Below are 22,927 nucleotides of genomic sequence, written 5' to 3'. Positions count from 1 at the left end.
TTCACATCATCTTCCCTCTGTTCATGTCTGTGTCCAAATTTCCTTTAAATATGCAGACGCCAGTAGTTGCAGCCAGGCCCATCTTAAGGACCTTATTTTAAATTAATCTACTCTCTAAAGACCCTATCTCCAAATATGGTCACATTCTGAGATATTGGAATTTAGGACTTCAACATATGAATTTTTAGGGGCACACAGTTCAGTCCATAGCATGGAATAGGAGAGAAGCAGACATATCAAAGATGACATCAAGGTTTTGACTGGTAGAGCTGTCATTAACTGAAATGGGGAGGATTGTAGAACATCAGTTCAGTTTAAGCATGTCAAGTTTGAGATGCCTCCTAGATATCCAAGTGGAGATGTTGAGGCAGCTGAATATCCATTTATTGGTTTGAGAGAGGTTGGAGATGGAGACACAGATTTGGGAGTCATTGGCTTGGAGATGCTATTAAAGTCCATGAAACTGGGGAAGATCCCCACGAGAGTGAGTACAGGTGGAGAAGAAGGCCAAGGATGAGCCCTGGGCACTTCTGTGGTGAGAGGCAGAAGGAAGAAAAAGAAACAACAAAAGAGACTGAGGAAGCAGTGGAAAGGAACCCAGGGGTGTGTAACATCCTAGAAGACAGTGTTTTAAGGAAGGAGTGGTTAGGAAAGGGGAGGAGTAGTAATTGGCCATTAGATTTAAACTGTGGGGGGGCCACAGCCTGATTTGTGAATTGGCAAGAGAGAATCAGGGGAGAGGAATTAGATATAGTATTAATCATATCTTTGAATGAATTTGCTAAAAGATGAAGCAGAGAAATAGAGAACAGCAGGTATTTAATTTATAATTAGTGAATATTAGATGTGTATATGTTCTGACTATAATATACAAAAATATGCCAATAGGTGCCATATGTGTGTTCATGTGTGTATGGGTGTACATGCTTATTTCAGGTATGCACACATGAAAATATATGTAATGATCATATTAACTAAGGACAACTACTAAATTTTTCCGCAGGAGTAGTGGAAATTATTTTATTGGTATAAACAGGTCTTTTCTTAGTCACTATAAATTAACTGAAGCTTTAATTTTCTTTATTTCCAGGTTTAAGAAGTTTGATGACAAATATCTGCGGAAGCTTTTGATTCGGGAAAACCAACCCAAGTCAAGCATTGTGTCCTTATATAAAAAGCTTGAAATAAAACATGCCATCGAGATGGCAGAGACTGGGATGATAAGTACTGTCCCTTCTTTTGCGTCTTTAAAGTAAGTACCATTTGGCAAATAAAAGTTGTGTTACTGTGTGTCTTTATAGCATTTCAAAACCAGTTATAAGAACGAATTTGACCTATGTCCTAGAGAGCAACCTAAAGACTTCAAGCAGAACAAGATTCTAGTGAATAGTGAAAGCCTAGAAATCAGTGCACTATGTTACATCATGTCACATGATGCTGTTATTTTTTTAATTGCCTAGTTAGAAAATGCTTAGTGTGACTAGGCCTTTATTATATTTGTTCTGGGACATTCAGTGCTTTTGGAAAGTAAATTAAAAAGCCTCTTTAGCAAGAATTTTTAAATGGAATGTTTTAAGGTATGTTACATGTGCTATTATAAATATCTATGTAATTATGCAGCTATTTCCTCTTTGATTATTCACAGAATCACAGTTTAAGGCTTGCAAAAAATATTAGTGATAATCCAGTACAGAGATTCTCAACCACATGGCATGTTACAAACACCTTGAGAGCCTTTAAATAATGCACATGTCTAGGCCCCACCCAGACCAATAAAATCAGCATCTCTGGGGTTGAAGCCTAGGTATAGTTTTTTTGTAAGTTCTTCAGATGTTTCTAATATGTAAGCAGAATTGAGATCCACTAACCTAGTCTGTCTCCTTAATTTTAAAAATGAGAAAATGAGGACACAGCATTATGAAGTGATGACTTACCCAAAATCTTATAGGAAATCCATAGCAGAACAAGTAAATATTCATTAGCAAATGAGGTTATTTCATCATGTGAGTATCATTCCTTCCCTATCACAAAAGTGACAGAAATTACAGGTTCCACTGATCTCTTTTTTCACTGATGAATGTGAAGCTCATTTCAACCAAATGTCACATAATTAAAATGCTATCTATGGGAGGGTTGAAATGAGATGAAGCTCCACATCACACCCAGTGATATAAACTGTGATTTTTTTTACCAGGACTGTAAGTCTCTTATAGTAATTATGGGCATTTACACAATCCAGAATTAAAAGAAATAGCAGTCAGAATGGCTTGGAGGGAGAGGCATTATGTAACATTAGAAACATAGTGGATTGAACAGAATGACAGATGTATTGTCCCACTATGCAAATAACACCCTGTATGACTTTAAGCTGGTCCAACTATTTCCCTGAAATTGAGTGTCTTAAAGTAGAAAAAGGGGCTGGGCTTGATCCTTAGTTTCCTTTAGCTTTATAATTTTATGACCTTTCATATGTACTATTCCATTTGCAGTTGAAGCAAAGTATAATTCAATTGTCCAGCTTCTCAAGGGAGAGCTATTGTCTTTGTGATCACAAAAGGAAATATCAGTTTTTCTTTCTGTTCATAGCTCATTTTGAAGCCAGCAGTAAGCAGAGCAAAGGCAAAGGTTTAAGGTTAGGGCAGTAGGTAACAAAATTAATGGCTAGCTGCATAGTTGGGTAAGTGAGTGCCATATTGACCATTCTACCTCCCCTGAAATGTTTTCTTTAGAGGAAAGTGGAAACAAAAGGGAGGTTAAAAGGAATTATATTTCTGGCAATAATGGACTGAGTTCTAGACCAGATTGTTTTCTGAGAACAACTAGAAAAGAAAGGAAAAAATATATTTTAAAAATCTGCTTGAAAGCTAGACTGTACCAGTGTGGTAAGCAATTTCTTGGACAAGAGTCAATAGAACAGGGAAGTCCAAGAAGAGGAATTTTCTTCCTGGATTATGAAGAAAGTGTCTAAGAGCCTAAAAGGCTAAAATGGAGGTCTTGACAGAGTAATTGGTCTTAGAAAATAAATTTGGGATTCAGGACTTACCAAGAAGGAGGAGCTTCTAGGTTCTTACTATAGGTTGTTACTTCAAATTTCTGCACCATAAACCTCAAAGGAGAGAAGTCAAGCCTAGAATTATCTCAATCCATGACTGTTTAAATCATATAAGGTAGATACTTCCCTTGGATGCTTGAGAGAAGTAAACTTAAATCTTCTCTGGAGGAAAATAAGATTATAAAGAGCCTTAAACAATGTCATGATTTCTCATATATAATGTCTAGAAACCATCAGAAGAATATGAGTAGACAAAGAAATGTGATTGAAAAAAATTTGGAAATAGATAAACAAAAATACAGAGTAGTAACAGGCACAAATGGAATTCAGATAATTGAGTTATTAAACAGGGACTTTAAAATAGAAATAATATAGTTCAGGAGAGAAAATGAAATTGGTATTTTTGGCATTGTCATAGAAATAATGTAAATAAAAAGTATCTAAGTTACTTGAATATTTGAGCTAAAAATGTAACAAAATTTAGGATTCTATTTGATAGGTGTAAAAGCAGATTAGACATAGCTGAAGAGAGAATTGACTTATTGGAAGATAGGATAGAAGAAAATAAATAGAATGAAGCAAAGAGTGAAAAGATAATGGAAAATACGGAAAAAAAAAAGTAATAAATATATGGGATATGTTGAAAAGTTCCAAAAACAGATAAGAGAGCAATTTGTACAAGCAGTATTTTAAGAGATTATAACAGAATTTCCCCAAACAGATAAAAGACATGAACTATGACAAACCCCAAGCAGATTAGGTAAGAAAACCAAATGTAGGTGCATTCTAATAAAACTGCCAGAAACACAAAAAGAAAAATTTAAACATACTTAGAGGAAACAAGAGACCTATTTCCTTCAAAAGAAAAAAAATATGACAAATGATTTTTCAATAAAACCATTGGTATCTTCAAAATTCTGAAAACGTAACTGATAACCTAGAGTTCCATAGCCTTCTAAAGTATACCTCAAAGAAGTAGAATAACAACATTTCAGACAAAGAAAAACCATCATACTAAAATAACAGTAAATTGTTTCAGGCAGAAGGAAGAGTCTCACAGAGATTTGGAGATGAAGGGAACAGTTAAAGCAATGAAACAGTAAATATAAAGTCTGAATGAATACTAATTGCATAAAATAATAATGTCTGTGGGGTTTCAAATGAATATAGAATTAAAATCAACAGCAATACTAACTTATGATGTGGGAGAGTGGTGAATTGGTGCTGTTATGTCCTAAGGTCCTATGTTGTCCAGAAAATGGTAAGAATAAAAATTTATTTTGGACTTTAATAAGTCAGTGATTAATGTTATAATCCCAGGTAACCACTAAAAATATCGTAGAAGAATGTAATGAGTCAACAGAGAAGGGAAATGAAATAACAAAATAAAAGAAAATTTAAAAGGCAGCAAAGTAGAAAAAAATCATAGAATAGATGGAACAGATAGAATGCAAATGGTAAGATGATAACCTTGACCCCAAAAGTAATTTCATTGAATAGAAACGTCCTCCATTTAGAAGGGAGAGATGGTTAGAATGGGTTCCAAGCAACTTGTTTAAAATTTCTATGGAAATGTAAAGGGCCAAAATTAAGTCAGATAAAATTTTCTTCAAAACTGAAGAACAAATTAAGTGATTTACACTACTAGGTAACAAGATTTGCTACAGAACTTACATGACTGAAACAATATGATACTGGACAAAGGGACAAAATAGACAGTAGAAAATAAGATAAAATAAAAGTGTTGAATAAACCCACCCATATGTGGACACTTAATTAATAACATAGTTTATAATACAAACCAGTGGGGAGATGAACTTAAAAAATTATAGATATCCATATGTAGATAAAATGAAATTAAACACTACTTCACATTGTGAAGTCAAAGAATATTGTAGATCTGAATATGAGAGGTTTGAAAATTATATAGGAGAATGTTGTCTTAATGTTGTGATAGGGAAAGATTTCATTAGAGGAATAAAAACCATAAAGTAGGAGAAGATACTTGCCTCACATAAAACTGAAAAATGTCTAAAGAAGACAGTCCTCTAGAAAAATGGACAGGAGACTTATTCAGGCACTTTACAAAATAGGATATCCAGATGGTTAGTATTTGTATATGTTCCAAAAATATGTATGTGATAATATGCATAGGAGCCTTTTTTTGTAATATACAAAGTTGGAAATAAACCAAATACCCATCAACAATATATGGATAAATTGTGATATATTCACATGATGGGATATTATACAATGATTAAAATGAACAAACTACAGCTTCATGCAATAACACAGATGAATTTCCAATGTAATGCTAGCAAAAGAAGCTAAATTTAAAAGACTACATATTGTATCTAAATGACTCCATTTATATGGCCTACATATACTCTACAAAATTAGAAGATGGGGTAGTGGTTGTCTTTGGCAAAGAGGGAGGGAGGTGGTGATTGTTTGGGGCTGGGGCATGAAGTGGTTTCTGGGACTCTAGTTAATGTTCCATTTTTTTGACTTGAGTAGTGGTTGTTTAAGTACATTCACTTTGTGATAAGTCATTCAGTTGTACCTGTAAGTTTCATGCACTTTTCTTTCTTTGTATTAAATTCCAATTTTAAAAAACCTTAAGCTTAAACAAGGGAGGTAGTTGTACACTTAACACTAGAGTTATGCAAACACATGTTGGGAAAAACTTGGTGGGACCATGATGCAAGAAAATCGGGTACTAAAACGATGGCTGCTTGTTACCCTTCCTTGTTCTTCCAACTCCAAAATTCTCTGAATTAACTTTGCTGATGAAACAACTGGACTAGGAAGCTGGACAGCTGTCTAAATAATGATGCCTCAATCTAAGAAGATGCTTCTTAAAAACTAATCTGAAGGGAGGGGCGGAAGATGGCGGCGTGAGTAGAGCAGCAGAAATCTCCTCCCAAAACCACATATATCTATGAAAATATAACAAAGACAACCCTTCCTAGAATAAAGACCAGAGGACACAGGACAATATCCACACCACATCCGCACCTGAGAGAACCCAGCGCCTCGCGAAGGGGGTAAGATACAAGCCCCGGCCCCGCGGGAGCCGAGCGCCCCTCCCCCCAGCTCCCGGCGGGAGAAGAGCAGGCAGAGCGGGAGGGAGACGGAGCACAGGACTGCCGAATACCCAGCCCCAGCCATCTGGGCCAGAGTGCAGACACAGTACATGCCCAGGGGGCCCTGGATGCTAGGGAAACAGGGCAGCAAGAACAGTGAGTGGGCACCGGAGGCCGGGTGCCGGAGGACATAAGAAAAGCACGCGACCATTTTTTTTTTTTTTGCTGTTTTGTTTTGGCGAGCGCTTTTTGGAAGTCTTAAAGGGATAGGGCCCCCAATACTAGGGAAACAGGGCAGCAAGAACAGTGAGCGGGCACCAGTGGCCTGGCGCCGGAGGACACCAGAAAAATGCGCGACCATTTTTATTTTTTTGCTGTTTTGTTCTGTCAAGCGCTTTTTGGAAGTCTTAAAGGGATAGGGCCCCCAATACTAGGGAAACAGGGCAGCAAGACCGGTGAGCAGACGCCTGAGGCTGGCACCGGAGAATAAAGAAAAACGAGTGGCCACTTTTTTTTTTCTTTTTTTTTTTGTGGCCGTTGTTTTGTTTTGGCGGGTGCTTTTTGGAAGTCTTAAAGGGGCAGGGTGGGACACTTAATCCAGAAGTAGGGAATCCGGGGATCTCTGGGCACCCTAACCCCTGGGATGCAGGGAGCAGGGAGGCCCCTTACGGAGATAAACAGTCTCCCAGCCGCTCCTGCTCCAACGCGACTCCACCAAGTTGGAGTAGCTGCCCAAGCCAGGCCACGCCCACAGCAACAGCGGAGATTAACTCCATAGCAGCCGGGCAGGAAGCAGAAACCCTGTCTGTGCGCAGCTGCCCAGCACAAGCCACTAGAGGTCGCTGTTCTCCCAGGAGAGGAGGGCCACAAACCAACAAGAAGGGAAGTTCTTCCAGCCGTCACTCTTCCCAGCTCTGCAAACTATTCCTATCACCATGAAAAGGCAAAGCTACAGGCAGACAAAGATCACAGAGACAACACCAGAGAAGGAGACAGACCTAACCAGTCTTCCTGACAAAGAATTCAAAATAAGAATCATAAACATGCTGACAGAGATGCAGAGAAATACGCAAGAGAAATGGGATGAAGTGCGGAGGGAGATCACAGATACCAGAAAGGAGATCGCAGAAATGAAACACACTCTGGAAGGGTTTATAAGCAGAATGGATAGGATGCAAGAGGCCATTGATGGAATTGAAACCAGAGAACAGGAACGCATAGAAGCTGACATAGAGAGAGACAAAAGGATCTCCAGGAATGAAACAATATTAAGAGAACTGTGTGACCAATCCAAAAGGAACAATATCCGTATTATGGGGGTTCCAGAAGAAGAAGAGACAGGAAAAGAGATGGAAAGTATCTTAGAAGAAATAATAGCTGAAAACTTCCCCAAACTGGGGGAGGAAATAATCGAACAGACCACAGAAATACACAGAACCCCCAACAAAAGGATCCAAGGAGGACAACACCAAGATTCATAATAATTAAAATGGCAAAGATCAAGGACAAAGAAAGAGTTTTAAAGGCAGCTAGAGAGAAAAAGGTCACCTATAAAGGAAAACCCATCAGGCTAACATCAGACTTCTAGACAGAAACCCTACAGGCCAGAAGAGAATGGCATGATATATTTAATACAATGAAACAGAAGGGCCTTGAACCAAGGATACTGTATCCAGCACGACTATCATTCAAATATGACGGTGGGATTAAACAATTCCCAGACAAACAAAAGCTGAGGGAATTTGCTTTCCATAAACCACCTCTACAGAACATCTTACAGGGACTGCTCTAGATGGGAGCACTCCTAGAAAGAGCACAGCACAAAACACCCAACATATGAAGAATCGAGGAGGAGGAACAAGAAGGGAGAGAAGAAAAGAATCTCCACACAGTGTATATAACAGCTCAATAAGCGAGCTAAGTTAGGCAGTAAGATACTAAAGAGGCTAACCTTGAACCTTTGGTAACCACGAATTTAAAGCCTGCAATGGCAATAAGTACGTATCTTTCAATAGTCACCCTAAATGTTAATGGGCTGAATGCACCAATCAAAAGACACAGAGTAACAGAATGGATAAAAAAGCAAGACCCATCTATATGCTGCTTACAAGAAACTCACCTCAAACCCAAAGACATGTACAGACTAAAAGTCAAGGGACGGAAAAACATATTTCAAGCAAACAACAGCGAGAAGAAAGCAGGGGTTGCAGTAATAATATCAGACCAAATAGACTTCAAAACAAAGAAAGTAACAAGAGATAAAGAAGGACACTACATAATGATAAAGGGCTCAGTCCAACAAGAGGATATAACCATTCTAAATATATATGCACCCAACACAGGAGCACCAGCATATGTAAAACAAATACTAAAAGAACTAAAGGGGGAAATAGACTGCAATGCATTCATTCTAGGAGACTTCAACACACCACTCACCCCAAAGGATAGATCCACTGGGCAGAAAATAAGTAAGGACACGGAAGCACTGAAAAACACAGTAGAGCAGATGGACCTAATAGACATCTATAGAACTCTACATCCAAAAGCAACAGGATACACATTCTTCTCAAGTGCACATGGAACATTCTCCAGAATAGACCACATACTAGGCCACAAAAAGAGCCTCAGAAAATTCCAAAAGATTGAAATCCTACCAACGAACTTTTCAGACCACAAAGGCATAAAACTAGAAATAAACTGTACAAAGAAAGCAAAGACGCTCACAAACACATGGAGGCTTAACAACACGCTCCTAAATAATCAATGGATCAATGACCAAATCAAAGTGGAGATCCAGCAACATATGGAAACAAATGACAACAACACTAAGCCCCAACTTCTGTGGGACGCAGCAAAAGCAGTCTTAAGAGGAAAGTATATAGCAATCCAAGCATATTTAAAAAAGGGAGAACAATCCCAAATGAACGGTCTAATGTCACAATTATCGAAATTGGAAAAAGAAGAACAAATGAGGCCTAAGGTCAGCAGTAGGAGGGACATAATAAAGATCAGAGAAGAAATAAATAAAATTGAGAAGAATAAAACAATAGCAAAAATCAATGAAACCAAGAGCTGGTTCTTCGAGAAAATAAACAAAATAGATAAGCCTCTAGCCAGACTTATTAAGAAGAAAAGAGAGTCAACACAAATCAACAGTATCAGAAACAAGAAAGGAAAAATCACGACGGACCCCACAGAAATACAAAGAATTATTAGAGAATACTATGAAAACCTATATGCTAACAAGCTGGGAAACCTAGGAGAAATGGACAACTTCCTAGAAAAATACAACCTTCCACGATTGACCCAGAAAGAAACAGAAAATCTAAACAGACCAATTACCAGCAACGAAATTGAAGCGGTAATCAAAAAACTACCAAAGAACAAAACCCCCGGGCCAGATGGATTTACCTCGGAATTTTATCAGACATACAGGGAAGACATAATACCCATTCTCCGTAGAGTTTTCCAAAAAATAGAGGAGGAGGAGATACTCCCAAACTCATTCTATGAAGCTAACATCACCCTAATACCAAAACCAGGCAAAGACCCCACCAAAAAAGAAAACTACAGACCAATATCCCTGATGAACGTAGATGCAAAAATACTGAACAAAATATTAGCAAACCAAATTCAAAAATACATCAAAAGGATCATACACCATGACCAAGTGGGATTCATCCCAGGAATGCAAGGATGGTACAACATTTGAAAGTCCATCAACATCATCCACCACATCAACAAAAAGAAAGACAAAAACCACATGATCATCTCCATAGATGCTGAAAAAGCATTTGACAAAGTTCAACATCCATGCATGATAAAAACTCTCAGCAAAATGGGAATAGAGTGCAAGTTCCTCAACATAATAAAGGCCATCTATGAAAAACCCACAGCCAACATTATATTGAACAGCGAGAAGCTGAAAGCATTTCCTCTGAGATCGGGAACTAGACAGGGATGCCCACTCTCTCCACTGTTATTTAACGTAGTACTGGAGGTCCTAGCCACGGCAATCAGACAAAACAAAGAAATACAAGGAATCCAGATTGGTAAAGAAGAAGTTAAACTGTCACTATTTGCAGATGACATGATACTGTACATAAAAAACCCTAAAGACTCCACCCCAAAACTACTAGAACTGATATCGGAATACAGCAAAGTTGCAGGATACAAAATCAACACACAGAAATCTGTGGCTTTCCTATACACTAACAATGAACCAACAGAAAGAGAAATCAGGAAAACAACTCCATTCACAATTGCATCAAAAAAAATAAAATACCTAGGAATAAACCTAACCAAGGAAGTGAAAGACTTATACTCTGAAAACTACAAGTCACTCTTAAGAGAAATTAAAGGGGACACTAACAGATGGAAACTCATCTCATGCTCATGGCTAGGAAGAATTAATATCATCAAAATGGCCATCCTGCCCAAAGCAATATACAGATTTGATGCAATCCCTATGAAACTACCAGCAACATTCTTCAATGAACTGGAACAAATAATTCAAAAATTAATATGGAAACACCAAAGACCCCGAATAGCCAAAGCAATCCTGAGAAAGAAGAATAAAGTAGGGGGGATCTCACTCCCCAACTTCAAGCTCTACTATAAAGCCATAGTAATCAAGACAATTTGGTACTGGCACAAGAGCAGAGCCACAGACCAATGGAACAGACTAGAGAATCCAGACATTAACCCAGACATATATGGTCAATTAATATTTGATAAAGGAGCCATGGACATACAATGGCGAAATGAGAGTCTCTTCAACAGATGGTGCTGGCAAAACTGGACAGCTACATGTAGGAGAATGCAACTGGACCATTGTCTAACCCCATATACAAAAGTAAACTCTAAATGGATCAAAGACCTGAATGTAAGTCATGAAACCATTAAACTCTTGGAAGAAAACATAGGCAAAAACCTCTTAGACATCAACATGAGTGACCTCTTCTTGAACATATCTCCCCGGGCAAGGAAAACAACAGCAAAAATGAATAAGTGGGACTATATTAAGCTGAAAAGCTTCTGTACAGCAAAAGACACCATCAATAGAAGAAAAAGGAACCCTGCAGTATGGGAGAATATATTTGAAAATGACACATCCGATAAAGGCTTGATGTCCAGAATATATAAAGAGCTCACATGCCTCAACAAACAAAAAACAAATAACCCAATTAAAAAATGGGCAGAGGAACTGAACAGACAGTTCTCCAAAAAAGAAATACAGATGGCCAACAGACACATGAAAAGATGCTCCACATCGCTAATTATCAGAGAAATGCAAATTAAAACTACAATGAGGTATCACCTCACACCAGTAAGGATGGCTGCCATCCAAAAGACAGAGAACAACAAATGTTGGCGAGGCTGTGGAGAAAGGGGAACCCTCCTACACTGCTGGTGGGAATGTAAGTTAGTTCAACCATTGTGGAAAGCAGTATGGAGGTACATCAAAATGCTCAAAACAGACCTACCATTTGACCCAGGAATTGCACTCCTAGGAATTTACCCTAAGAATGCAGCAATCAAGTATGAGAAAGATTAGTGCACCCATATGTTTATCGCAGCACTATTTACAATAGCCAAGAATTGGAAGCAACCTAAATGTCCATCGATAGATGAATGGATAAAGAAGGTGTGGTACATATACACAATGGAATACTACTCAGCCATAAGAAAAAGGCAAATCCAACCATTTGCAGCAACACGGATGGAGCTGGAGGGTATTATGCTCAGTGAAGCAAGCCAAGCGGAGAAAGAGAAATACCAAATGATTTCACTTATCTGTGGAATATAAGAACAAAGGAAAAACTGAAGGAACAAAACAGCAGCAGAATCACAGAACTCAAGAATGGACTAACAGGTACCAAAGGGAAAGGGACTGGGGAGGATGGGTGGGTAGGGAGGGATAAGGGGTGGGGAGAAGTAGGGGGGTATTAAGATTAGCATGCATGGGGGGGTAGGAGAAAAGGGAGGGCTGTACAACACAGAGAAGGCAAGTAGTGATTCTACAACATTTTGCTATGCTAATGGACAGTGACTGTAAAGGGGTTTATAGGGGGGACCTGGTATAGGGGAGAGCCTAGTAAACATAATATTCGTCATGTAAGTGTAGATTAGTGATACCAAAAAAAAAAAAAAAAGGGCAGTTCCTGTGTGGTAACCTCCAATGAGTTCTACACAAGAGTATAAAGGGCGTATAAAAGTGTAGGCAAAGGGTCTGTTTGTGTTTATACAGAGGATCAAAGCCTAATTGGGCTACCCCAAAAATGAACTAAGATACGATATGAAAAAGAACTTCCAACATCCGCACTCTCTGGAAGACTCATGACAGAAGATGATCATCAAAAAACCCCAACAAAGATCCACGCACTGCTACAGCTGTAGATGCACTCATCCCACCAGTTCCTGGACTTGCCATGGGAATGAGGAAGGAGATATCTAAGCTGGCCTGTGCATACAGTAAAACAACAAATTTGACTGGATCTATACTGTTGGAACTCAATCAAGAATTAGGAGAAGTGCAAATTGTTGCGCTCCAAAATCTTACAACTACAGACTATTTACTGTTAAAAGAACATAAGGGATGTGAGCATTCCCCAGGAATGTGTTGTTTTAATTTGTCTGATTTCTCTCAGACTGTTCAAGTTCAGTTGGACAATATCCACCATATCATAGATAAGTTTTCACAAATGCCTAAGGTGCCTAACTGGTTTTCTTGGTTTCACTGGAGATGGCTGGTGATTACAGATATGCTTTGGTTATGTAACTATACTCCTATTATATTAATGTGTGTGCGCAATTTAAGTAGTAGCTTAAAACCTATACATGCTGAAGTTACTCTACAAGAAGATATGTCAAAGAAATAATCAATCTTCCCATGTTTTCTGCCGCCTGCTACTTCTATAGCTTTTCTTCTTCCTTCCTAATTACAACCCTTAAATTGAATTCGTGCCTCATATCAAATTTACCGAGTATCATAATTCTTCCAAGTGGTAAAGATACCTCAAGAGAAATGCTGGGCATAGAAGCTACAGGGCATAAATATGCAAAGAAATAAAAAGCTAACCATTTCAAACAGTAAGGCTTCTCTCTCACTTACCAACTTTCATTTCCCTGTATGGCCCCGGAAGATGACTGGTTAGCCAGAGACGGGTAAGATTCCTCAAGGGAGGAACAACCTAAGACAGGCACAGTCGCAGGGGGGTCATCAGGTGAGAAATTGGGGATCAACAGAGGTGAGGCTTAGAACCTCACCCCCCCATTCTGAGAGAAATCTTCTGCATACGTGGATGTTTTATTGCCCTTGTCTAGCTTGGATTAACACATAGTCTACAGGCACACACCTGATCATCTACATCTGCTCTCTTACAACACTAAACTATGTTTTCTACCTCTATCTTGCATCTACCTACCACTTCAGCATTTTATTAAAAATAATAATAATAAAGAGAGAAATGTGGTATCCGCATATAAATCAAGTATAAAAATCAAATGAGTATTCATATTTGAACTGACTGTTTATAGTTCATAATGCATGAGCAAAACCGAAGGTTTCTGTGATGGCTGCCCTTGTACTGTTCACCATGTAAGAACTTATTCACTATGTAAGAATTTGTTCTCCATGTAAGAACTTGTTTGTTATGCCTCAGAAGATTGGAGACTGATGAAAATTAGGCTTGGGGTGGATTAATGATTGTGCATTGAGCATTGACTCCCCTATACAGAATTTTATTGTTGTTAACAACCATTTGATCAATAAATATGAGAGATGCCCTCACAAAAAAAAAAAAAAAAAGTATACACTTCCAATGGTAAAATAATAAGTAACCGGGATGTAATGAATATAGTCAAGATATTGTAACAGCTTGGTATGGTGATAGCTGGTATCCAGAATTGTCATGTATATAAATGTTGAATCACTATGTTGTACACCTGAAACTAATGTAATGTAATACTGTGTCAACTACCCTTCAATAAAAAAATAATTATCTACAAAAAAAAAAAAAAAACTAATCTGAGCAACTGAGGCAAAAATGAATGATTTAAATCTAGAGAAGTCTGTCCTGCTGAAGCCTTAAATTTCTATATTCATTCCTTTATGTTTATCCATTACCCAGTGGGCATAGGTTTTGACCCCAGTAATTACTAGTATAGTTGGTTTACAGCAACAAGTTTGCGTTTAGAAAAATATAAGAGAACCGTCCTTTTCAATTTGTGCATCCTTGGCTGAGACCTGCATTTATGTATGTTAGCCTTCCCAACTTTAATTTATTTTCATAATTTCTCCTTTTTGAAGGAGTTCGAATAAAACTTACAAATACGGTCGATTCTCATTGTTTGCAGTAGTTCCGTTCTGTAAAGTTGATGTGTTTTAATAAATCTATAAAGTCGATGTTAAATCTTTATAAGGTCTATAACGTTATGCTCTACAAAGTATGAACACTGATTTGCAAATATGGAACCACTGCTCCCGGAGGAAATACCGAGTTAGGTTCCTGCAAGCCTCTGGTCAGAACATTTTCATCAGCTGATTGATAGATAATCTTGTTTTATGTATGTTTCTGTTTAAAGACACCTTATTTAATATATATTGCTGGTTCACTAACATTCAACTCATGGCCAACAGTACCGTAACTCTTGCTTGAACAAAGCTTACTTAACCCATTTTCTCCAGAAGGCACATCACAGCTTTCTTGTGCTTAGGAGCATGAGACAGCACTCCACACCTATGCTTGGAGGCCATTTGAAACAGGGGAACCATCAAAAGCACAAAAATGTGAAAAGTGTGTCACTAAATAGACCTGGAGAAGGACATTTGTACAAGAGCTGAGACAACTAGGCAGAGTATTGCCATGTTCAGCCTCCTCTGGGAGCCTGTGTGTTGGGCACATCTTTTCTAGCCCTAGTATAGTTCTGGATATGGGGATATTCCCTAGAAATACATGTGAATTTTATCAGAAAATAAAACTAGTTACTAATTACAGTTTATTTTAGAAAATAGATTTCTGTTAGCTTATAAATAGCTACTACTAGCTTCACTGTAAGCTGTTAGATTCTATATAGCTTATAAAACTAAAAATGAATTTTTTCCCATTCAAATTTTTCCCTACCTTGCACATATCTGTGAATGACTGTGAACATGCCATAGGTCTTGATAATTGTCTTTGCAAATTATTTTTAGCAAGTAGGTGAATTTGCAAATATGGAATCCCTGAATGATGATGATCAACTGTGTATACATACCTATTATAAATGGTGTCTTTGTAAATATTTCTAATGAGGTATTTGAAAGACTGGGCCTTAATAGCAAGATATAGCCAAGTAACTTTCTGTTGGAAAAAACTATTCTACATTATTTTATTTATAGAGTATTACAAGTAATAAAGTGATAGCATTATAAGCTACTACCATTTTTCTTCCTTAAAAAACAGATTCTGAAATCATGTGCATGGATTTACTTAACCCATTTTCTCCAGAAGGCACATCACAGCTTTCTTGTGCTTAGGAGCATGAGACAGCACTCCACACCTATGCTTGGGGGCCATTTGAAACAGGGAAACCATCAAAAGCACAAAAATGTGAAAAGTGTGTCACTAAATAGACCTTGAGAAGGACATTTGTACAAGAATAACATGAATAACTTCGACACTGAAAAGTTTTAGAACTTTGGATTATTTTAAAATACTGAATAATTTCTTAGTGTTATTCTTTAATGTTCTTTTTAAATAATGATATTATATCTCTAAGAACACTGGTGATTCCAATATCTGTTGAATAGTGAAATATTCTTTTCCTAAACTTCCACAGTGACTGTCGGGAAGAAAAAATAAGAAAGCTCACACCTGGTGAAATGGATGAAATTCGAGAATTATTATCAAGAAATCTCTATCAAATCCGTCAGCGAGTGAGAATAATTTATTTAGTAAAATAGTTCCTTGCTTTTGGCTAAAAACATGCCCTCTGAATTTGTGTGATCCAGTTATAGTAGGCAGTGTCCCACCGTCAGGCCAACCCCTGGAGGGGCCATGCAGCATCCCCTTTTGTCACATAGTCTTGTCTGGTTAGGGTGCTTGAACTCTTCTCCCCGACACCACAGGTAAGTCCTGGAGTCCCCTGGGAGATCTGCTACTTGGACAGAAAAACATGTGTTAACTACTTGTGAAGAAAGTGATTGATTGCTCTTTTTAAATTTTTTAAAGAAATCAAGGCACAGAAGATGAAGTGGTACACAGGCCATGCCACATGTCAGGAGTCTTCCTCACTCAGGCCGGGGTCATGTCTGTATCATTTTGGCTGGTCTCCCCAAAGGTTGCCCCATTCCATCTTACATTGCTGTCTCTCCACCCCTTTCCCTAAAGCACCTTTTCATGGCAGCATTCTCCTGTTTAAAATGAAGCAGAACGACTGATTGGTCACTCCTAGGCTCAGATATTCTTTCAGAACCTGGGTCTCTCTTCCAAGTTCCACCTTATCTGATCTTATTTCTGCATCTCCTTCACCTGCTCCAGACACCTAGCTTCTGACTTCACTCCTTGGCTTGTTTTATTTCTGCTCGGATTCCACTTGGAATGTCCTATTGCTTCCTGTCTGCTGATCTATAGCTTCCCATTTGTAAGGTTTCCCCAACAACCTCCATATTTTTCCAGCCCTATTTTTCCATCTTAGGTGGAAAAATACACTTAGAACTCATCCTGTACCACATAATTTCAGCACTTAGTTTCATGATTTTGTATTATTTTGTTAGTCTTAGCTGCTCCACTAGATAGTACATTCCTCGAGGCAGAGAATGAGCCTTATTCTATGTTGCTTTTGAATATCTCTTCTAGTCCTAAAATAGTTCTGGATACAGGGATAGTCCCTAGAAGTACACGTTAATTTTATCAGAAAATGAAATTAATTGCTAATTACAATTTATTTTAGAAAACAGATTTCTATTAGCTTGTAAATAGCTATTAGTTTCTATATAGCCTATAAAACTAAAAAGGAATGCCAGGTACAGCCCTAGTTTAGAAATTTTACTGCCTTAAATACTAGGAGATGATCTTAGGTGGACCTAACAGCAGCTTTCTCAATTTGACAAACCAGTTGAAGAGAAATGTTCTGAAGTTAATCTAAAGGCCATGGCGCCACCAAGTGGCCCAGAGTGGTTCATATTTATGCCAGTAATTCCTTCTCCATAGAGAATGAATGAAAATGACTTGTATTTTTTTCCCCAGCTGCTAAGGAGGGCTCAGTACATACAAGGTACTTCCAGGTAGACAAAGGCATCTTTGATAAATTAAATCATTTTTCTGGTTTATAAAGATCACATTTTTCAATGAAACAAAAAAGTGCATTCCCTGGTCTTATCAGAAGATGAATCTCTCAAAATCTCTTAGAGTGTTAGCTTTCATACTGTTTTTTGTTTTGCTCTGCCCATTGGTTGTTAAGTGCCTAGCTGAGGTACAAAGCTAAAGAAATGTGAGGCTCTGGAATTTCTGGGGCATGGGTCAGTTTTTTTGTAAAATGCCTCTTGTGTATTCCTTGCAGACATTGTCATACAACAGACACAATCTGACGGCTGACACCAGTGAGAGACAAGCCAAGGAGATTCTGATCCGACGGAGGCACAGCTTGCGAGAAAGCATTAGGAAGGACAGCAGCCTGAATCAGGAGCGCAGGGTAACAAGAGTTTGTGCCTCTGGGATGCAGACGCCTTCCAGGAGCAGGGCCAGCAGCTGGTCCCAAGGCTCTACTGACAGAAAGGCTCCTGAAGGTTGATTCACAGGAATTCTGGGATGGAGTTAATTAGAAAGGCTTTTCAGGTGTTACTTAAGTGCCTATTACGTTCCAGGCACTTGCTCTGGGCACTTGGTGCATGAATGAACAAAACTGACCGATTTCTTCACGTGCAGAATTCAGAGTCTAGTTGGAGAGGAGGCGATCAGCAATAGACAGGATCAATTCCCTGCTGTGTTAAAAGGCACTTTAGTGCTATGGAAAAGACAGACAAAAAAAAAATCACTAAGAAAGGAGATTGGGAATGCATGGAAGGGTCAGTCAAGCTACAGTTTTAAGCAGAATGGCTGGGCCAGGCTTCATTTGGAAAGTAATACTGACCACAACAAGGAGAGGTTGCAGCCTGAAGGTGGGCACCCTGCATATGTTGGGTGAGTGAATGTTCACAGGGAAGATTGCTCAGCTTTTCACCTGACATGGGGCATTGTCAATAGATAAAGGAAAACCATTTAAAAAAGATATTATGATTGATTGATTGAACATGGAAGGCACTGCATCTTGTTTTTAATCATATTCTATATTGGGTCATTAGAGACCAAGACGGTAATGTGTGATCAAGAAGAGCAGCTCTGTTTTAATGTGTAAAACGTGGCAGCATTGACTAAAAGTCGAAGAAAGTAGATTGTGGCATTGCAAATGTCAGCAAATTAGCTATAGTAATCCTTTCTCTGTTCTTTTCAAAACTTGTAAAAGTTAATTAAAATTTAAATATACTATGTTTTCCATATATTTTCTTCCCCATACATATAGGTTCTGTGTCTCTTTTAGTAATAGTTTCATATGGATGTTTCTGTACATTTTCTTTAAGAAATCCCAAGAGTTTTCACATATTTTCCAATGATCCTACTTTATTTCCATTTTCCTTAGTACTGATTTCTGTTATACTTTAGAAGAGACTTAGTTATTTAAAAAATGTAGTTAATTTTTGCTTGGAAATTTATCCCTGATCCCTGTAGCCCCTCACAAAATCATTTTGGAATCAAGTAGAATTTTAATTTGTAACAAGGTGTATCATAAGATTTTAAACTTCTAATATACAATAAATGACATCTGGGTTTCTAATTAAGGTTTCCTATGACTTACAGGCTTCCACGTCAACCTCTCGATACTTATCCTTACCAAAAAATACAAAGCTTCCAGAAAAGCTACAAAAGAAAAAGAATACTTCTAACACAGGTAATAAATACAGTTGGAGCAGAAAAATTAAATTTATTTATTGATGTTTATAAAATAGAAAACTTTTCCTATTCTTTGTTTTCCTTAAGGACAATGAGTTCAATAGTGTACAAATCTAAAGTAATAATGTGGTGATCTTTTATTAGCATTGTAACCTTTCTTAATGGAGTTCTATGTACCTTATAAATAATGCAATCTGTTGTTTTCCATAATGATTGTTTGGTATAGAAAAGGTAAATATTGTCACCAAGTGTTTAGTGAACAGGTAAATAGAAAGTTTAAACCAGCAAAGGTGTATCTGAATTTTTTACACTTCTAATATATTTTCATAAAGGCAGCCATATATTTTACTCTGGCTGTAATTATTGAAGTTTAAGGTCTAATATCTCTGACATAAGGTCCAATATCTCTTTATTTGAGGGTAATCTTTACATAGACTCCAAGATGTTTTCTGGTGACCCCAGGGGAGATATGATTGGGCATGATGCTGGGAAAATGTGGGGCGCAACAATAATACCCCCACTCTTGTTTTTTGGATTTTTTTTGCTTGTTTATTTAATTAACCAAGAAGAGGAAAGGCTGACGATGGCTGTAGGCTATGAAAAGCTAATGAAGGGTAACGGAGGGTAAGCCGAGGAATGAGGAGGGATGGTGAGGGATGAAGAGGGGGAGCCCTGAATTTTTAGAGCGGTAGGCTATGTTGGCACTGTGCATCCATCAAATGCAGCCAGTTCCCAAGTCCTGTGAGCTGTCCTAACTGTGGTACTCTAGGACCTGAATTCTGACAACCAGCTCTAATCATACCTCTCCCCATTGTTTAAAGAGTGTACCTTGGTGCTCAGCCCTTTTATGAAAATATAAACGAAATAAAAAGGCCATGTCTGAGACTCCAGATTGAAACAAAAATCATTATAATCACAGCTAAATATTGGTCTGCTTACTGTGTGCCAGACTGTGCTAGGATAGTCCTGAGGGGGCGGGTGAGAGCACAGATGAATCTGTTCGATGTCCTGCTCCACCACCTACTAGCTCTTGAACCTCAGTTACTTCATCTGTAAAATGGGTGACTGTGAGGATTCAAAAGGTTAAGGCATTTAAAAGTGCTTAAGACAGTGCCTGGCACCTAGGAAGCTGTTCAGAATTAGTATGAATACACCCTTGTGAAAGAGGACGCCCAGGGAGGTGACAGAGCACCCCGCGCTGTCAGCTCCAGGGAGCTCAGACCTCCCCAATCCAACCCCGAGAGCGAGAGCCCGAAAGCAAGCAGCTGCCCGACCCACTAATGCACCGCCGAGCCACTCGTAGCGCCTGCTCTCTAAACGCTTGCCTGTGTCGTCCTCCTTTTGCTCTGTGGCAGGTGGCAATAGCAGTGACTCAGACACAGACGCTGGGACCACCGTGCTCAATCTGCAGCCCCGAGCAAGGCGCTTCTTGCCAGAACAGTTCTCAGAGAAAGCCCCCCAGTCCTATAAAATAGAATGGAAGAACGAGGTAGACGTGGACTCCGGCCGAGGGCACCCCTGCAACCTCTCAGCTCCCCACAGCAAAGATGGGGGCACCCAGCTCCCAGGCGTGCTGCGGCAGCCCCTTCTCTCCAAAGGCCAGTTTGGCCCAGTGCAAGAACACGATGTGCCCGAAGGTGTCCGCCCCAAGCCACCGCCCAGACTAGTCCGAAGGGCATCTGAACCTGGAAGCCGGAAAGCCCGATTTGGAAGTGAGAAGCCGTAATGCAAATGGCCAGAGCAGCCCTTCGGGTGACTGACCCAGCATAGCTGTGGTTTGTTACTCTGAAACCTGACACAACTGTGGAATCCATTGAAAACCTTCTATGCATTGAAGTACTTCCTCTGGATAGTAGAGTCATGCCATTGATTAATATAATAGGATGATTATAGAGATTAATAGGATGGATATTTATTCCAAGAAAAGGAAAATCAAAGAAAAAACGTCCCATAAAATGTCTTTCAGGACCTGTTGCTAGCAACTGTAGTCTTTGCAAGCCTAGAGAAAAAAAATGTGCCTTTATTGAACTGGAATGACAGAACTTGAAATTTTTAACACACCTTTGTTGGTGAAAATTTTAATATATACATACATGCTTCAAATTTTATTTATGAAAAAATATGTATATCTGTAATCAGTTTTTAATGGCACTAAAAATACTCAGAATCTTTCCAAGGCAGAAAGGACAGTGCCTGGAGGATGGTCAAGGTGTTCCTCTCTCTGAGCTGATGACCAGCTGAGGAAGGAAGAGCGCAGCATGGAGCAGAGACGCCTGGAGACGCTCATCAGGGGAACGACCAGAACATCGAGGCACATGGTGGCCTGGCTCCCAGAGCACAGATTCCCATGGAATAGAGTTGGCTGCTTTTTAATTTGTTCCTCATTTTACTGTGTATTTAGGTGTGACATAGAGACTCTGTCTTTCATGTTTAAATGGTGCGAAGAACAAGGTTGTGTGTGTGAAACCAGCTTATGGTGGATAGCAGACTGGGGGTAGCTTTTGATGAAGCTCCACCTGTGGGGGCCCCACACAGTGTGGGGAGACAGGACAAGGCCTGTTTGCAATTTGTTGGCAGGTCTTATATAGTGCAATACTGGGAGGAGGATGCAGGAGGTTCCCTTTCATGCCCATATGACTACCTACTTTAGAATTTTTCTGTAGAACATTCTAGAGCTTTGAATCCAGGTCAGAGGCTCCAAGCAGACAAGGATGGAAGTTTATATAAACAGTATCCCAATGCTTAACAAATTGGTGATCGTTCAGGTTCTGAATTTATTCAGGAAGCACTTGGAGAATGTGACATTTCCATCGTTTGCACTGGATCGTACTTTGTTACCTCTCCCCCCTCAATAAAGTAGTAACTCAAATTCTTCATATAAAAATGGATTCTACTCATCTGGGTACTTTATGAAAGTACAGAAGAAAGGCAGAAAGTGGGACATAATCATTAAAGATTAATATTTGAATCTCTGACTCTTAAACTGTAGATTTTATTGGCCTGTCATTTTTTTTCTCCCTTAAAAAACTCCTATTTTAAAAAGTTGACTGGAACAAGACTCTAAATTTCTGGATCTAGATATGAAATGAAGCCACTCATGTAGTCCCATGGATTCACACTAGAGATAAACAGCAAAAGATACAGTAACCATAGTACTATTCGTGGAAAACATAGACAAATTATAAAGAAAAATATACAGTAGTTAGAAATCCTCGGCAGGGGTTCTCTAGTCCCTTCCTCTACTTCTGCCAATGTGAATAAATTTTCTACCCTTTTCTCTCATGTTCTAAAATCTTGAAATACTGCTGATTGTTGGATGTGAGACAGAAGGAAGGATAAACGAACAAGGTACAAGTTCATAAAGAACACAATTTCTTTCCAAAACTTTCCTGAGTTGATCAATGGAGAGCAGTGTAGACACAATTTGAAAACTATAAGCTTAGGACTTTGTGCCAAATATATTAAGTGAAAATATTTATATAAATATACATGTTTCATCTGCTGAAAATAAATTAAAACTGACTTTTAATTTAGAATTTTATTATAGGCATATGACTCATCAAGTGATATGATGGACATTTTTGAGAATGCCCAGAGTAAATTTTCAGAAGTTGAAGTTTATGAAATCTAAAAAGGGATTGAAATGGTAAATGACCTTAAAAATAAACACCCTGATCTTTCCTGGTGCCCTATATTAATCAGTAAGAAGTCTGACTTTCTGGAACTGAAGGAGAAAACAAGAAAACTTTTATGACACATCTACCTATTAAGCAGGTAGACCAAATTCAGCTTTCATTAGTTAAAATTCAGGCAAAGAA

General features: G+C 38.6%; 1 protein-coding gene across 2 annotated transcripts in view; it reads left to right on the top strand.

The window, feature by feature from the left end:
* Positions 1-22,610, top strand: part of SLC9A2 (solute carrier family 9 member A2) — a 101,100-nt gene extending 78,490 nt beyond the window's left edge. Inside the window, exons 8-13 of one of the 2 annotated variants that reach the window (XM_036907411.2) lie at positions 1,091-1,252; positions 15,961-16,057; positions 17,683-17,814; positions 19,017-19,107; positions 19,676-19,723; positions 20,465-22,610. In XM_036907411.2, coding sequence (XP_036763306.2) covers positions 1,091-1,252; positions 15,961-16,057; positions 17,683-17,814; positions 19,017-19,107; positions 19,676-19,723; positions 20,465-20,835 — 901 coding nt within the window. In that variant the 3' untranslated portion in view covers positions 20,836-22,610. The remainder of the gene's footprint in view (positions 1-1,090; positions 1,253-15,960; positions 16,058-17,682; positions 17,815-19,016; positions 19,108-19,675; positions 19,724-20,464) is intronic. The other variant, XM_036907412.2, reaches the window with a different exon arrangement.
* Positions 22,611-22,927: the final 317 nt, after the last annotated feature.

Source organism: Manis pentadactyla, chromosome 2 (genome assembly GCF_030020395.1).
Source record: "Manis pentadactyla isolate mManPen7 chromosome 2, mManPen7.hap1, whole genome shotgun sequence".
In the NCBI taxonomy this organism is placed as follows: Eukaryota; Metazoa; Chordata; class Mammalia; order Pholidota; family Manidae; genus Manis; species Manis pentadactyla.
The sequence above is the reverse complement of the archived record's forward strand: the minus strand, read 5'-3'. Positions and strand labels throughout refer to the sequence as shown.